Raw genomic sequence first — 18,315 nt, 5'->3', positions numbered from 1 at the left:
AAAAAGTTTGTTCTTAAGATTGAATTTGTAAATTAGCTTCTCCCCCCCTTGCAAAAGCAGGGCAGAGATAAGTTCTTTGTTTTTCTGTAAACAAACATCTTGGGTGGGAAAGTAATTAAATGAGCTAGGCAAAGCCAAAGTGCCCATGCTCTTCGTGCCCATTCTAAATGCCATATGGTTATTCCTGGCATCTGGAAGATTTGCCTCTTGTCTGGACTGAGGTCTGAGTCTGCCAACCAGAGAGGCTCTGGAAGACGACATCACAAAGAATATCAATCTTTTACTGGAATGATGGACTTACAAGGATGTGCAGTCTGGATTTGCCTCAGTCTGCTAGCAGAGGAGATGACTATGAGAACTAGCCGTCACATGTGGCTTGTGCATCTCTCTTTCTCTGACCCACTTTTTGATATTTAATAAATAATTAGAAAATTAAGATATGGTCTCTAGAGAATTTTAATTGTAACAAGTTTTTAATTCATTCTGTTATCCTTTTCTATTTTATGGGTGAATTCATCCCATTCACATTCAAAGTTCAAAGTATTAACTATATATTTCCCTTCATTCTATTTTTCTTCACCTTTTTCCTTCTTTGTTTCTCTTTTTATCTTATATAGAGAGCCAGCCTCTATATGGTAGGTAGGGGTTCTGAGTGGTGTTCGTGGCATCAGATTGTTAAGACAGGAAAAAGAAAATGAGAACAACCAGACTAGTGGTTAGCCCATGTTGCTCTAACACAATGGGATTTGGAATTTATTTTATACTGGTTTCAAACAAAGAACACAAAGAAAGAGTCACAGCTGTGAAGGGGTAACAAATCTTACACAACCCATTAAAGTCTAAAAAATACAGGGACAATGGCCAAATTCCAACCACCAATTGGTAGGGGATAATTCAGGGAGCAGAAATATTTTATGGAGATGTTCACTAATTGAGTCCTGTCTTTCTGGATTATAGGTTTGCACCTGGTCAAATAAGGTCCAGACTAAAGGCTCCAGTCTTATCTAAGTATGCAGTCTTATCTAAGTAATGTTTGTTAGGGTTTAGGCTTTTTAATTATCAAGGAGAGAAATTTTAACTCAGTAGTTATTGGTCTGCTAAGGACTCAAAGCTTTTCAATAAGTCTATGTTTTTCTAATAAGAAAAGGTATGGATCATAAGAGGTATCAAAAGAGGGGTCTCAGATTTTTATCTATTCTCTTATTTGCTTCCCACAATCTTACTATTTCTCAGAAATATAATTTTCCCTAACCACCACCTCTCTAATGCCCACCTCTTCTTCAGTCCCACCTTTATTTTTCTCCCCCACTCTTTTAAGGTTCCTTCCTCTTACCCTCCTAGTTATTAATCTATTAACCCTTCTGAGTCCCTCCATTATCCCTCTCTTACCTTATTATTTGTTAATATAAACAACTTGTATAATTCTCTCCTTTTTCTTATCCTTCTTTTTCTTGATCTAGATGCCCTACCAAGATTTTCTCTTTTAATTTTTATCTCTAGACTTCCTATCTCCTTATAAGAAAATATTTACCCTTCTATATGTATGAATTATTCCCTCTTTTACCCAGATCTGATGAGAATAAGGTACTAGTGTAACCATCATTCTTTCCCTTCTTTCATTGTAACATTTCTTTTATTTATGCCTCTTTTATATGAGGTAATCATTTCAATTTGTATCTTCCCATCTTAACCTGGGAGTTGCAAAACATAGCTATAATGATACTGCATGTTTTCCTGTTGGAATTTCTTACAGATGAATGAGCAATAAATTCTTTCAAGTTCTACTTTATCTTCTAGTTCCAAAAGTTTAGGACAATTTTCTTCAATAATTTCTTAAGGATATGTTGTTTAAGCTCTCTTTTTGATCATAACTTTCAGTTACTCCAGGAATTCTTATATTGTCTCTTCTCAATGTTTTCCAAGTCTGTTGCTTTTGTAATAAGATATTTCCCATTTTTCATTTTTTTAAATTTTGTTTTATAATTTCTTGTTGTTAAGAAGGTATAACTTGCTTCTTGACCAATTCTAATTTTTAATCAATTATTTTCTTCAGTGAGATTTTGGATGTCTCTTTCCAATTGGTTGGTCTTTGTAATTTTCTATAAATTTTTTATACTTTTATTTTTTCCAATTTTCCCTAAACTTCTTTCATTTGTTTTTTAAAGACTTAAAAAAAGTTTTCCCAAGACCTCTTTTGGGACTTGTGTTCATTTTATGTTTTCATTTAAGATTTTAGAAGTTTATGCTTTAATATCAATAATATGGAAATAGGTCTTGATCAATGACACATGTAAAACCCAGGGGAATTGCACGTTGGCTATGGGATGGGGGTGAGAGGAGGAGAGGGAAAGAACATGAATCATGTAACCATGGAAAACTTTTCTTAATCAATTAAAAAAATATATATATATATAAAGAAGTGTATGTTTTACTTTCATTCTCTTCTGAATTTTAACTGATCTCTATTTTCAAAGATGCTATTCAAAGATGAGTTCTTTCTCTTTTGCTTACTTACTTTTTTATTTTTATTTTTACTGGCTATTTCTTAATAATCAGTTTTATGCAAGGGTCAGGTTCTTTTCCTTGTGTATGGGGGATAATGTGTCTCAAGGTTTAGTTTGTTATTTCCGGAGCTCTCTAGAAGTTCTTTTAATTTCTCTATTGCAAGGTCCCTAGCAATGATACCACTTTCGAATACTCTTATCCCCTCAGGTTTCTATAGAACAGTGGTTCCCAAACTTTTTTGGCCTACTGCCCCCTTTCCAGAAAAAAATATTACTTAGCCCCCTGGAAGTTAATTTTTTTTTAATTTTAATAGCAATGATAAATGCACCTGTGTCCATAACCGCCCCCCCCCCGGATCGCTGCAGTACCCACCAGGGGGTGGTAGCACCCACTTTGGGAATCACTGCTCTAGAAGCTATATATAAGCTTTTTACCCCTCTAACTTGGAGCTGGGTAATACTTCAGGGTTTAGTTTTTGTTGTTGTTGTTGTTGTTGTTGTTGTTGTTGTTGTTGTTGTTGTTGTTGTTGTTGTTGTTGTTGTTGTTGTAATTTTTGTCATTGTTATTTCCTGAACTCTCTGGGGCTCTTTGATCTCTTGGTTCTTTTAATTTTTATATTGCAGGGCTCCCGGCAATGCTGTCACTTTCTGCATTCATATTCCTCTGTCCTGGAACAGTAAATAAAAAACTTCATTCTCCTAGGGTTCACTCACTTGTGGGGATTCACTCCTCCTCTTCTGTAGCTATAGTTTGATATAGTATCTCGGCAGCACATGTGGGCCCTGAAATTTTCTCTCAGCTGTCCACATAATCAGTAAATTGAATGTTCTGAAGCTGAAACTGCTGCCAACAGAGCTGCCTCTAGGCTCTGCTATCTGTTTATTTGGTCATTAAACAGCTACCTAGAACCTTCCCAGCTTCTTCTCAAGTCATCTCACAATAGATTATTATTTCTGTCTGTCTCTTAGCCACTTTTGCTGATTTAAAGTTCACTCAGAGGCAGTATATTTAAACATTTGTGGGGGAATTTAGAAAGTGAAGTAATCTTTCCAACCTATTCTACCATCTTCCCAAAATGCATGATTTCTTAAAGATCTCCAGGGTCCTTTGCCATTTAGAATATTTATTTGAATCATTTTCTTTTGTCATCAAATACTTTTTTATAAATGCCTAAAGTCTTTTACCTGATCTAGAAGTCATATGTTTCCTTCTGTTATTAATATTTTTCCTTTTTATCTTCTTATTTAATTGAATTTTTACTACTTGAGATTTTTGAGAATTTCACCCTTTTTTCCCCCTTTTTCCTTGTTGCTTGTTTTCTGACTCTCTCCCCTTTGATTTTTGTTTTCTTGAGAGTTAGCTCTTAGTCTTCATTTACCTCAAAGCTGGGCAATTCATAGTTTATTAACCATAGTCTTTGCCCTAAATGACTTTTGGGGGGAAAAGAACTGGCCCTGACTGGGTGATGGGTACTTTCCTTCACTGCCACACATACATGTCCTACCGATAGTTTCCTTTGATCCTTCATTCTCTGATTCAGCTTTGTTGCCAGCACAGAGTGTTACTATACCTTGTTGCTATTAGGTTCCTTGCTTCTATTGTAACCCAGGCAACTTTCTACCATTTGCATCTCTGACACTCTTGGGGGGGGGAGGTTCAGGATGGAGAGAGATGGAGGGGTCATGAGTAGATTTAAGTTCTGTTGTAGTCACCTAGGTTTTCTTTGTGCAGCCCTGCTGCTAGGAAGGAAGAGAGAATTGAATGGGTACTTTAGATTTTAGAGATTATTAACTTTCTCTATTTTTAGATCATCAAATTTTTGTATTGTTTGGGTTCTTGGTGCCTTAGACAATGGAGAGAACTGAAGCTGTTTTATGATGCATAATTCCTGTTTGGATTTATTTGAGAGACCTGGAGTATGGAAGAAAATGTCTAGCTTCCCATCTTATTTGTCCTATGAAAAGGAAGTCCTTGTATACACATTGATTCTTTAATTGTAGTTGTCAAGGGCACCCCACATTTACAGCTTGAAGGCTTGTAAGGTCCAATCTATTTCTAAACCCTGTCATGTGTGAGTTAGTCATTTAACTTCTTAATATTTGAGAAAGTACTTGAAACCCGTAAGTTGTATTGTGAATTGTCAGTTTACCTTGGAGTAAGGAGTTTCTATGTTGAGAGTTCTAAACACCAATGAAATCATAAGTCTAGACCCCCCCCCAAATCATGAAAAAAACAAAAAAGACCTCTGTATAAAAACATTTTTATCTATTTAAATGCAATAGAAAAATAACAAAAATGGATATAACCACTAACCTGTAAGCCCATTGTTTAGAGAATAGCTAAATAAATTAAGGTATATTAATTTAATGTATTATTATCATGGTGTGATAAAAATCAGAATAGCTGAGACTTCCTGGTTAAGATGGCAGCAGAGTAAAAAGCAGCTAACCGAAACATACAGGACTCCTCAAGAAGACATTAAAAACAAATCCAGAGGAACAAATGGACCCCACAACAGGGCGCAGCATTGGAGGTATGTGGAATCAGGGCATTTCCATGCTATAAAGGGATGACACGGCTCTCAATAAAACGCGAGCTGAGCAACCCCCTCCTCCATCCCATACCACCTACAGTGCCAAAACCAGTGCACAAGAGTTAGAGCAAGTTTGGGGCACGCATTAAGTCCTTGGCAGCTACCTAGGGTCACTGGGGCCTTCCCCTAAGAACAGCAAGACTTAAGACCCCAAGAGGCTAAAGAACATGCACAGACTTTGAACGCAGACCCTGACTTCAGGCACGAGTGGGGGCGCGGACCCAAGCCCAGACACGAATCCTGAGCGCAGGCGAGGACCTTGAGTGGGGATCCAGTGCAAAACGGGTTCACAACTGTGGAAGCAATGCCCTGAGACTGTTAAAGGAGCCTCCAGCAGAGGAACAACTAAGAGGACCACCAGGAGGCTTGACCCTGAGAACAACTGAGACCTCAGTAGGCTAAAGAGCACAGAAAGACCCTGAGTGTGAGGATAAACCTGAGAGGGCACAGGGCTAACAATGGCAAGCCAGAGTCAAGAACCCCAAAAGAGAAAGATCATCAAGAAGAAATCTGTAACACTCGACAACTTTTACACAGATAAAATCCAGACAAAAGAGCAAACAGCAGAAGAGAACAAACAAGTAATCATATCCAAACCTTCCCAAAATAATGAAAACTGACCACAAGCTATTGAAGAGTTCAAATCTGAGATGATGAGAAAGATGGAAGTGATTTGGCAAAAGAAGTGGGAAATAGCTCAAAAGGAAATAAACAGGTTAGAAGTCAGAAACTCCCAATTGGAAAAAGATGCCCAAAAATCAAACGAAATGGTAAGCAAATTGGAAACCAAAATCTGGCAAGAAAATAACAGTTTAAAAGGCAGAATTTTGCAATTGGAAAGTGAGGCTCAGAAATCAAATAAACTGATAAGCAAATTGAACACCAGAAATGACCAGATTGAAAAGGAAAACCAAAAGATTATAGCCGAAAACCAGTCCCTAAAGGCTAGAATTGAAAAATTAGAAGCCAATGATCTCTCAAGACAACAAGAACAAATAAAACAAAGTCAAAAGACTGATAAAATAGAAGGAAACATGAAATATCTCAATGAGAAAGTGTGAGAATCATTGGTCTTCCCGAAAAAGCAGAAATTAATAGAAATTTGAACTCCATACTAAAAGAAATTATTCAGCAAAATTTCCCTGAAGTTCTACAACAAAAGGGCAATATAGACATTGAAAGGATCCATAGATCACCCTCTACACTAGACCCAGAAAAGACAACCCCCAGGAATATAAGAGCCAAATTCAAGAGCTTCCAAGTAAAAGAAAAAAATTTTACAAGAAGCCAGAAAGAGACAATTCGGATATCAAGGAGCAACAATCAGGATCACACAGGATCTGGCAGCCTCCACACTAAAAGACCCCAAGGCTTGGAATATGCTATTCAGAAAGGCAAGAGAACTGGGTCTACAACCAAGGATCACCTACCCATCAAAACTAACCATAAACTTCGAAGGGAAAGTTTGGGCATTCAACAAGATAGAAGATTTCCAAGTATTTTCACAGAAAAGACCAGGACTAAATGGAAAGTTTGATATCCAACCACAAAAATCAAGAGAAACATGAAAAGGTAAATAAGAAACAGAGGGGAAAGAAAGAAAACTCGTATTTTTTTTTAAATTTGCCTTTTTAAGGGCTTCAATAAGATCTAATTATCTGTATTCCTATGTGGAGAAATGCTATGTATAATTCTCTGTAGTGAACTCTATTCACTATTATAGTATTCACTATTATATTAATTAGAAGAATTATTCGTACGGAGAGGTTGGAATACTAAATGGTCTAAGATGATATGGGGGTGAAAAAGGGGGTGGATAGTAGAGGACATGAAGAGAAACTTGAAAGAATTAGAAAAATAGGATATTCTATTACACACAAAGAGGGCATGGGAAGGGGAAGGGATGAATACTATTATAAGAAGGAGAGGAAGAGAGCATTAAGAGGTAATATTTAAACCTTACTCTCAGTGTAATTAACCCTGAGAAGGAAGAGTAGCTTTATCCATTGGGATATAAAACTATCTAACCCTACTGAGAAACTCAGAAGGGAAAAACCAAGGGGAGCAAGGGAGTGGGGAGGTCATAAAAGGGAGGGAAGAAGAAGGAGGAGGGAATTCATTAGGCCTTAAAAATAAATAGAGGGGAGGGGGCAGCTGGGTAGCTCAGTGGATTGAGAGCCAGGCCTAGAGACGGGAGGTCCGGCCTCAGACACTTCCCAGCTGTGTGACCCTGGGGAAGTCACTTGACCCCCATTGCCCACCCTTACCATTCTTCTACCTAAGAGCCAATACACAGAAGTGAAGGGTTTAAAATGCCTAAATAAATAGACAAACAAATAAATAAATAGAGGGGAATAATAAGGGAGGGGGTAGAAAGGGTAGTAAATCAAGGGAGGGGACAGGGGTTACTGGCATAAAGCAAACCATTGGCTTAAAAGGAAATAGTGTAAGAAGAAGGCATAGAACTAGGAGAGGATAACAAAATGTTGGCGAATACACAACTGATAATTATAACTCTGAATGTGAATGGAATGAACTCTCCCTTAAAAAGGAAGCAAATTGCAGAGTGGATTAGAAACCAAAAACCTACCATATGTTGTCTACAAGAAACACATATGAGGCGGGTGGACATGCACAAGTTTAGGGTTAAGGGCTTGAGTAAAATCCTTTGGGCATCAAAAGAGAAAAAGAAGGCAGGAGTGGCAATTATGATTTCTGACAAAGCCAAAGTAAAAATAGATATGATTAAAAAAGACAGGGAAGGGGGCAGCTGGGTAGCTCAGTGGATTGAGAGCCAGGCCTAGAGACAGGAGGTCCTAGGTTCAAATCTGGCCTCAGACACTTCCCAGCTGTGTGACCCTGGGCAAGTCACTTGACCCCCATTGCCTACCCTTACCACTCTTCCACCTATAAGTCAATACACAGAAGTTAAGGGTTTAAAATAAAAAAAAATTTAAAAAAAAAAAGACAGGGAAGGTAATTACATCCTGATAAAAGGCAGTATAGACAATGAGGAAATAACATTGCTCAATATGTATGCACCAAATGACATAGCAACCAGATTCATAAAGGAGAAATTGGCAGATCTCAAGAAGGAAATAGATAGTAAAACCATAATAGTGAGAGATCTAAATATTCCTCTTTCAGATCTAGACAAATCAAACCAAAAAATAAATAAAAGAAGAGGTAAGCGAGATGAATGAAGTCCTAGAAAAATTAGATTTAATAGATATGTGGAGAAAAATAAATAGGAACAAAAAGGAATACACCTTCTCAGCTGCACATGGTACATGTAATAGGGCATAGAAACATTGCAAACAAATGCAAAAGAGCAGAAATAATAAATGTAACCTTCTCAGATCATAATGCAATAAAAATAATAATTAGTAAGGGCACCTGGACAGGCAAATCAAAAAGAATTGAAAACTAAATAATATGATTCTCCAAAACCAGCTAGTCAAAGAAGAAATCATAGAAACAATCAACAATTTCATTGAAGAGAATGACAGTGAGGAGACATCTTACCAAACTCTGTGGGATGCAGCCAAGGCAGTACTCAGGGGGAAATTTATATCCTTGAGTGCATATATTAACAAATTAGGGAGGGCAGAGATTAATGAATTGGGCATGCAACTCAAAAAACTAGAAAGCAAGCAAATTAAAAATCCCCAGATGAAAACTAAATTAGAAATACTAAAAACCAAGGGAGAAATTAATAAAATTGAAAGTAAAAGAACTATTGAATTAATAAATAAGACTAGAAGGTGGTACTTTGTAAAAACAGATAAAATAGACAAAGTACTAGTCAATCTATTAAAAAAAAGGAAAGAAGAAAACCAAATTGACAGTATCAAAGATGAAAAGGGAGACCTCTCCTCTAATGAAGAGGAAATTAAGGCAATCATTAAAAACTATTTTGCCCAATTATATGGGAATAAATATAACAATTTAGGAGATATGGATGAATATTTACAAAAATATAAACTGCCTAGATTAACAGCAGAAGAAATAGAATACCTAAATAATCCCATATCAGAAAAAGAAATTGAACAAGCCATCAAAGAACTCCCTAAGAAAAAATTGCCAGGGCCTGATGGATTCACAAGTGAATTCTATAAGACATTCAAAGAGCAACTAATCCCAAGACTATACAAATTATTTGATATGATAAGCAAAGAAGGAGTCCTACCAAATTCCTTTTATGACACAAATATGGTAGTGATTCCAAAGCCAGGTAGATCAAAAACAGAGAAAGAAAACTACAGACCAATCTCCTTAATGAACATAGAAGCAAAAATCCTAAATAAAATACTAGCAAAAAGACTCCATCAAGTGATCAAGAGGGTTATCCAACATGATCAGTTGAGATTTATACCAGCAATGCAAGGATGATTCAACATTAGGAAAACCATCCACATAATTGACCATATCTACAAGCTAGCAAACAAAAATCACATGATTATCTCAATAGATGCTGAAAAAGCCTTTGACAAAATACAGCACCCATTCCTATTGAAAACACTGGAAAGGATAGGCAGAGAAGGAACTTTCCTAAAAATAATAAACAGTATATATCTAAAACCATCAACGAACATCATATGCAATGGGGATAAATTAGAAGCCTTCTTAGAAAGATCAGGTATGAAACAAGGATGCTCATTATCTCCTCTATTATTTAACATTGTACTAGAAACATTAGCAGTAGCAATTAGAGAAGAAAAATAAATTGAAGGCATTAAAATAGGCAATGAGGAGACTAAGCTATCACTCTTTGCAGATGATATGATGGTCTACTTAAAAAACCATAGAGAATCAATTAAAAAGCTAGTAGAAATAATCAGCAACTTTAGCAAAGTTGCAGGATACAAAATAAATGCACATAAATCATCAGCATTTCTATATATTTCCAACACATCACAGCAGCAAGAGGTAGAAGAGAAACACCATTTAAAATCACCCTAAACAATATAAAATACTTGGGAATCTATCTACCAAAACAAACACAGGAATTATACGAACACAACTACAAAACACTTTCCAAACAATTAAAACTAAATCTAAACAATTGGAAAAACGTTGATTGCTCATGGGTAGGATGAGCTAACATAATAAAAATGACCATTCTACCCAAATTAATTAATTTATTTAGTGCCATACCTGTCAAACTACCAAAAAACTTCTTTACTGAATTAGAAAAAAACTATAACATAGTTCATTTGGAAGAACAAAAGATCAAGAATATCAAGGGAAATAATGAAAAAAAATGTGAAGGAAGGGGGCCTAGCAGTACTAGATATTAAACTATACTATAAAGCAGCAGTCATCAAAACAATATGGTACTTGCTAAGAGACATAAGGGAGGATCAGTGGAATAGACTTGGGGTAAGTGACATCAGCAAGACAGTGTATGATAAACCCAAAGAGCCCAACTTTGGGGACAAAAATCCACTATTTGACAAAAACTGTTGGGAAATTTGGAAAACAATGTGGGAGAGAATAAGTTTAGATCAACATCTCACACCCTACACCAAGATAAATTCAGAATGGGTGAATGACTTGAATATAAAGAGGGAAAGTATAAATAAGTTAAGTGAACATAGAGTAGTTTACTTGTCAGATTTCTGGGAAAGGAAAGGAACTTATGTATGATTTATTGTACTTTATTTTTCGTGTTTGATTATTTGATTTGAAGGTTATTAAATTTATAATTTTAAGGCATCTCTAAAATTGCCTTTTTTAAAAGTATTTATATCATGGCAAAAGAGTTGAAGCTCTACTTGATCTTCAAAATGAACTAGGATGGAAATAATTCCATTATTTTCTTTTAAACGAAATGTTTTCAAATTCTGTGGTAGAAGGGGAGTATGATGTCTGTTACTTTTCATCCTTTTTCCTGTTTATTCTCTTACATGTCAGCCACATCATTAGGAAGTTAGTGATTGTAGTTCTGAAATGACCAAAGGGTTCCTACAGTGTAGTTAGAAATAGGTATCTTTAGAAGGGTGAGGACCTTTTGATTCTACAAGCCAGGCTTCAATATGTCATATTAGGTTTTCATTTGAGGCAAATATTCTTTTTCCATATAAAGTTATAATTGAAAATGATACTAAGTATCAATAGTAACCTGGGGCAGGAGAGGCGAACCTTTGTAAATGATTATTGTCTTTTAACTCCATAACCACTTTTAAATCCATTTTCTAACCCATAAAAATGAAATATCTTTTAAAATATTTTGGATACAGAAATCTAGTTTGATAATGGTATAACATTTTGTTTTTCAGGTGATGATTTTTCGCTAATTCAACAAGAAATATATATGGTTAAAGAATGCAAACACTGCAATATTGTTGCTTACTTTGGGAGCTATCTCAGGTAAAAAAAATATTTATCTTCTTTTTGTGTTTTAAACTCATTCTCATTTGAATACCTTATGATTTATATTTTTCTGTTTTCATACTGTTTCACTGGAATTTTCAAATTTCTACACCTCCCCAGCAGCCCATTTTCCATGTACACGTTCTTTTTTGAGAGATCACTTCATCTGGCAACTATAAATGCCTAGGTCAGCACAACAAAAATATAGAAATGTACCCAAAATATAATAGAGAACCTCTGAAACATTATTGAAACAGAGCTAGTGCTCATTTCTGATAATGATTTGAACCCAAATAACATTGTTAGAAAATACTTGAAGAGTATTGCCAAAGTTGACACAGTTTTGGGCAAGAAACTGAAGATCATAGGGACATAGGTTGTTTTCCTCATTTTTGCTCATTGAAAGTAAGATATATAGGAGAGATAATTTTATCTGGCAAATAAACAATGACTAAAAAAGAGTTTCTGAGAATGGAATTTGGACTTCTGGATTATGGCTTGGAATATTAGGTATAGCAGAAAAAATACATTTACTAGATCTGTTATGTGGTGTAGAGAGGGTGCATAACAGCTTTGTAGGCTTTTGCTGCAGAGTTCTGTCAGTTAATAAGGGGTTTAGAATCTTGGGAAAGTCAGTTGGCCCTGGGAAACTCGTGGAGAGTATCAGGGTCAATCTGAGCTCCTTCTTTGGATTGAAACCTGGCCTATATTTTGTAGCTTTTCCTTTAAAGATTGTTAATTTAGCTAATTCCTTTGGATCTCCCTAGCCTACCTTATTTCCATCTTCATTTTCCCTACCTGAATGTCTGAGAATTTTTGAAAGGGGAGTAGATCTCAGTGTTAGTTTCAAATCTTGATAGTTTAGTCAAATAGGGCTTTACCCTTGTTACAAACTTATCTATTGAATCATTGTATCCAGCTTTCCTACCCTATTGGCTACAAACCCTCTTGGAGCTGAGTAGGCTGGTCTCTACTCAGTCTCACATTCCTGTCTCCCTTCCCCCACCTGAAGTTTTCTCTAGGCAGCTGTTAGGGTTACCTAATATCCTCTATCCTTCCAATCAGCCCTAAAAAAACCCAATAAACCCCATTTGTCTTTAATCAAAACCCTTTGGCTACTTCATTAGTTGATTAATAAGAGAGGGAGGAGGAGAGAGAGGAACAACATTCTCTCTGGAGTTTGAGGGAAGCTGAAGGTATCTGTTTTGGAGGAAGTGTAACTTCAATACTTCCTCTAGTCCCTTTCTTAGTGAACCTGTGAAACTGACTAGAAGTTTCTAGTCAGTTTCAAGCTGTTCTTGGCTGGCTCTAACTTTGCTTTGTAAAAGTGTCCCTTTTACTTGAAGGGCTCAGTCTGTTTCCCTTCAGTGTTTTGTCTCTAACCTGAGTATCCAGTCTGTGGTTCCCTGCTGCTGTTGCCTGCCTTAGATTAACTCATCCTCTCCCTTGCAACTCTTTATACCTCAGTGTTTATATTCCCTAAACTCAGACATTCCCTTACTTCTCCTACCACCTCAACTACCAGCCTTCATCATTGTACCTTCCTCATCCACCTTTCTGCCTTAGGAATTCACAAAACCCTATCCACAGTGCCTATCCTCAATTCCAACCATACCTCCGCCTTTAATTTCCCTACTACCTAGCATTTTCCCCTTATTACCGCCCTGCAATATTCCCTTATTACATCCTGAAATTCCCCTATTACAGTTAAGAATGTCAGGAATTTTGAAAATTAATTTTTAAAGAGCTTTAAACTAAAAATAAGGGGAGGGAAACAGCTGCTTATTTATACTCACTACACCAAATACCATAGATAGTTGCTTTACTAGAGGAAGAAGAGCAATTGAGATACTTAGACATTCATATTGTTATTTTTTTAAATGATGAAGGCCGATATAATGAGGGAGATTAGTATTTTTATTAAAGCCATGTTGATATGGGAAAAAATCGACCACGCGCCTATAAAAAATTCAAATTGCCGCCTCCTCCATTTTCTTCCATACCTTCCCTACTCCTCTCTGACCCCCGGGAGCCCACTCAGGTAGCAAAGAGACCACCTCCAATGACCCCAGGAGTCTTAAATCCTTCTCTTACATCATCACACTTCCTGTCTCCCTTCATTTTTACAAGAGGAATCATGGGAAATGTAGTTTCCAAAGTCTCCAAAACATCCACAGGAAGTTTGTTATATATCTACATAGCTTAAGGCTGAAATGAGCCCCAAATACCTCTAAATGGAACCCTAGAACTTATGTAAATAACACATTTCCCCCCTGAGATCTGGTAAAAAAGATCTTTTTTAGTGGATCTTCTAAATATAGTCAACTTCTAAATTACAGAAAGTTGGGGATAAAAGAAAAGACGATAAAAACTAGTCGCATTGACAAAAAGCCAAAATGGGGCAGTCCCCTATTCGCACAAGAGTGTACATTCAAAACAAATGCAGTCAACTCATTCAATTCCCCATAGTTCAAATCAGCTGCACCCCAAAGTTCAAATTTCATGATCCAGTGAAGGCTCTTCAGGCATCTTCATGGTGTCTTCACCAAACAGGTTCGTTGTCTGGATTTTGGGAAGATGGCAATTTTCTTATCCTAAAATTAATCTCAAAAGAATTTAAAGTTTACATTATAGATTATAAAACATACATTTCCTTCTGAGAATTATACATTATCCCCATGAGATTACTCCTAACGGAGTAAAAATTAACTTGCATTATAAATTATAATTCAGACATTTTGATTATAAAAACTTAACACACACCCTCCTGAGGAAAATTCTAAACAACACATTTCTCCCCTGAAAAGGGTACCTCAGGTCAGCTAAGGATGCATGGCTGAGTCACGGGGGTTGTATGAAATCAATTGGCAAAAAAAAATAATAAAAAAAAAATAAAAGAATAAAAATTCAGATAGAAGGGGAAAAAAGTAACTTGTGAATGAAATGTAAAATGTGCAAAAAATGTAAGTAAAATAAACTCATAACAGGACCTTGAATCAAGGCCCAATTAAAGTGATTTAAGCAGTTTGCAATTACCCATTCAGGGCCAGGACTATAGAAAATTGCCATTCTCTCTAAATAAGGGGAATGCCTTTCTTTGATCTGATTTTTCCTGTACCTTCTCAGGGAGTGAGCCATAAATGATAGCCAATCTTAGGTGCTTCACTAGGAATTTAAGTTGAGGGGGACTGAGCCTCTTAACAAAAGGGGGGGGGCAATACTTTACAAATCTTTAGCAGCAGAGGCATTCTCTGAAGCAGCGGTGTTTGGCAGCGGCAGGGGATGGGGGGTGGGGTCGCTCGGAAATCTCAGGTGTTGACAGGAGACAGGATCAGCAGAAGCGTTCTGCTCTGGTGGGCCTGGGATTCGGCAGAGATCAGGGCAGCAGGAACGGAGGCCAGGTCAGGAGTCAGGAAAATCGCAGAGACGACAGCAGGAAACCCAGCATTCGATCACTGTGGGTAGGGGCCACTAGGCCCTGGGCATTGGGCAAAAGAATTCATAGCCCAGCGGCAATTAAATCCATTGTCCCTGTTCCCTGAAAGGCAGCCTCGAGGCTAGGGAAAATAGGGAGAGGAACAAGAGCGGAAAAGGGGCATTTCTGAGACTCCAGGTACCAGAGCCGCATGGCTTCTTCTTAGGCTATCTAAAAAATTTAGGGTCCGTAATCCAAGCTTCTGGTTCACCAAACTGTTATTTTTAAAAATGATTAAGGGCAATATAATGAGGGAGATTAGTATTTTTATAAAAGCCATGTTGATATGGCGATAAATCGACCACGCGCATGTAAAAGATTCAAATTGCCGCCTCCGCCATTTTCTTCCATACCTTCCCTACTCCTCTCTGACCCCTGGGAGCCCACTCAGGTAGCAAAGAGACCGCCTCCAATGACCCCAGGAGTCTTAAATCCTTCTCTTACTTCATCACACTTCCTATCTTGCCTCCATTTTTTCAAGAGGAATCATGGGAAATGTTTCCAAATTCCTCAAAACATCTACAGGAAGTTTGTTATATATCTACATATCTTAAGGCTGAAATGAGCCCCAAATACCTCTAAATGGAACCCCAGAACTTATTTAAATAACACAATATCAAACAAAGTCTAAGACAGAAACTTTGGCCTCAAGTGCCCAAATGCCTACAGTTTAGACAAGAAGCCAAATGAACTAAAGATCCAAAAAAGGAAGCAAATTTACCTCATAAACAGTATTAAGACTTGGATGAAACATTTGACTAGAATGTCACTCTGGATGGCATTGAACATAGAATAAATACTATAAGTAAAAGAAAAGGGTAATGATGTAGCATTGCATATTAAGAAAGTATTGGATATGAGGAAATCCAGGAACCAGAGGGAAAAATATGACATTTTTGGATATAGGTCAGTGAAGAAGACAACCATAAGTGATTTTCATCATTGTTTTATCTGTACAGAAACAGGAAATAGATGAAGAATTGTAACATTCAAGACTGTTACATAAGTATGATGTAGTATTGATGGCGGACTTCAATTATCCAGATACCTATTGGAGCCCTTTCTTTCTACCAGCAGCAGAAAAGAATGTCACTTCTTGATTTCCTTAATAAATCAACCTTCAGAAAAATATGTGTACAAAAATATTTATAGCCATGTTCTTTGTGGTGGCAAAATATTGGAAAATGAGGTGATGCCCTTCAATTGGGGAATGGCTGAACAAATTGTGGTATCTGTTGGTGATGGAATACTGAAAGGAATAATTAACTGGAGCAATTCCATGTGAACTGAAAAGACCTACAGGAATTGATGCAGGGAGAACATTGTACACAGAGACTGATATATTATGGCACAATAGAATATAATAGACTTTTCTACTAGCAGCAAGCAATGCAGTGACCCGGGACAGTTCTGAGGTACTTATGAGAAAGAATGTTGTCCACACCCAGAGAAAGAACTGAGGGAGTAGAAACCCAGAAGAAAAACATTTCCTTGATTACATGGTTTGATGGGAAAATGATTGGGGATGTAGACTCTAAATGATCATTCTATTGCAAATATTAATAATATGGAAATAGGTCTTATTCAATTATACATGTAAAACCCAGTTGAACTCCTCATTGGCTACAGGAGGGGGGAGGGAAAGAATATGAATCATGTAACCATGGGAAAACAGTCAAAATAAATAAATGAAACTTAAAGAATAATAATATCAAACTTCAAAAAGTAAAGGAACTAACAAGGGGAATTCTGTTCTGGATCTGATTCTCACTAATAAGAAGGAGAAGAAATGAAGGAAATCCTTGGAAAAGGCTCCATTTCCTAAAGTTTATGATAGAGAGAGAAAGGAAAACTAGGTATAGTATGATATGCAGTCTAAATTTAGGGAGGATTCATTTCATTGATTTCAGAGGAAGCATAAACAGTGTCCTGTGAGCTAAAATTCTATCTTTCATTCCAGGAAGGATGGGAGACAGTCATGTCTTCTAAACCTATCTTTAAAAGGCGCCTCAAAAGGACAAGAGTCAGAACAGGAAGAGTGAAGGGACTCTCCCACCAAACACAACATGAAAGCTAGGCAGAGAGTGTGGATTTCCACAATATAAGGGGGAAACAACCAGAGGCAAAACTGCACAAGGAAGTGTAGGCCTACTGCTCCCCCCACCTACTGTGCCAGTCATAGAACCAGGACCTGGGCAACCTTAGGATCTTCGGACATCAGCTATATCAACAAAAGAACACTGCATACCCACCCCTGGAAGAAAGTTCCAGGCCTTAGCAGTGAGATTCAGAACTCCATAGCACTGGGCACACTTGGGTCTCTACAACGGCACAGTGGTGGCAGTGAAGATAGCTGTAGGAATATAGTTAGGGATGGTCTGGTTTTCTAGGTTTAGTTGAAAGAAGAGAATTTTGAGTTAATCCCTGGGAAAGGATTCTGGGTAAGAATGGAATTGTGGGAATCTAAAAAATTGAAAATAACTGAACTTCACTTCCTTCTTAGATTTCATTTGAGCTGGGAGTGGGTTTCGTCTCTCTGCCTACAATTTCAAGGTGAAGGAGGGGTTTTGTTCTAAGGGATTCTCCTTGGAAGGTCAGGATTTCATGGAGAAATCTTTGGAATCCAGGTAGAGGATTTACTTGGAAAAACCAATTTCACTAAGTCCAGTATTCATTTGCCAGTTGGTCCAGCTGCCAGAATTCCTATTGACTAAGGTAATCCAAAATTTTCATTTATAACTTTGGTTACTTAGTACAGCTGCCAAACCTAGGGGTTTTTCACTTTCTTTATTAATTACTGGTGGGAAGATTAGCTAAGTCAGATAGCTTGGGAAAGGGTTTAGATAGCATAGGGAGGTATAGGTAGGGCTCAGAGAAGAAACAGAAGGCTTCCTTTAAGCAGGGAATGTAGAAGTTGGATGTAGGTAGTGTGAAGAGTGTTAGGGTCATACCTATCCAGTTACCCTTATTCCTTTTGTTAAAATAAACTTTGTTTCCATAATCAAAGATTTTGGTGCTTAATTGACCTATAGGAGTTCCTAGTTGGGTTGTAATATCTAACATCCCTCTAGGATACTTCCACATTACATAGCTACAGGGCAAAACACTGAACCAGGACCTAGACAACTTCAGGGTCCTGGGACTTGGGCTACACTAACAAAAAAAGCACCATAGATCCACCCTTGGAATTCCCAGGCCCTGGAGGTGAGGTTTGGAGCTCTCTATAGCACAGGGTACACTGAAGCCTCTGAAGGGGTGGTGAAACCCTGTGAGCCAGAAGTTAAGACAGAAATGGCTAACAGATATAGATATCTATATTGCCCAGTCCTCAAATGGGAAAATGAGCAAAAGCAGCAAAAAAAGCTCT

General features: G+C 37.2%; 1 protein-coding gene across 1 annotated transcript in view; it reads left to right on the top strand.

Moving 5' to 3' along the window:
* The window catches only part of MAP4K5 (mitogen-activated protein kinase kinase kinase kinase 5), a 232,703-nt gene that overhangs the window by 102,967 nt on the left and 111,421 nt on the right, over positions 1 to 18,315 (top strand). The window contains exon 4 of the mRNA XM_044664786.1: positions 11,380 to 11,470. Coding sequence (XP_044520721.1) covers positions 11,380 to 11,470 — 91 coding nt within the window. The remainder of the gene's footprint in view (positions 1 to 11,379; positions 11,471 to 18,315) is intronic.

The sequence above is a fragment of the Gracilinanus agilis genome, chromosome 2 (genome assembly GCF_016433145.1).
Source record: "Gracilinanus agilis isolate LMUSP501 chromosome 2, AgileGrace, whole genome shotgun sequence".
NCBI classification, from domain to species: Eukaryota; Metazoa; Chordata; class Mammalia; order Didelphimorphia; family Didelphidae; genus Gracilinanus; species Gracilinanus agilis.
Note: the sequence above shows the minus strand (reverse complement) of the source record. Positions and strands in the feature narration are given on the sequence as shown.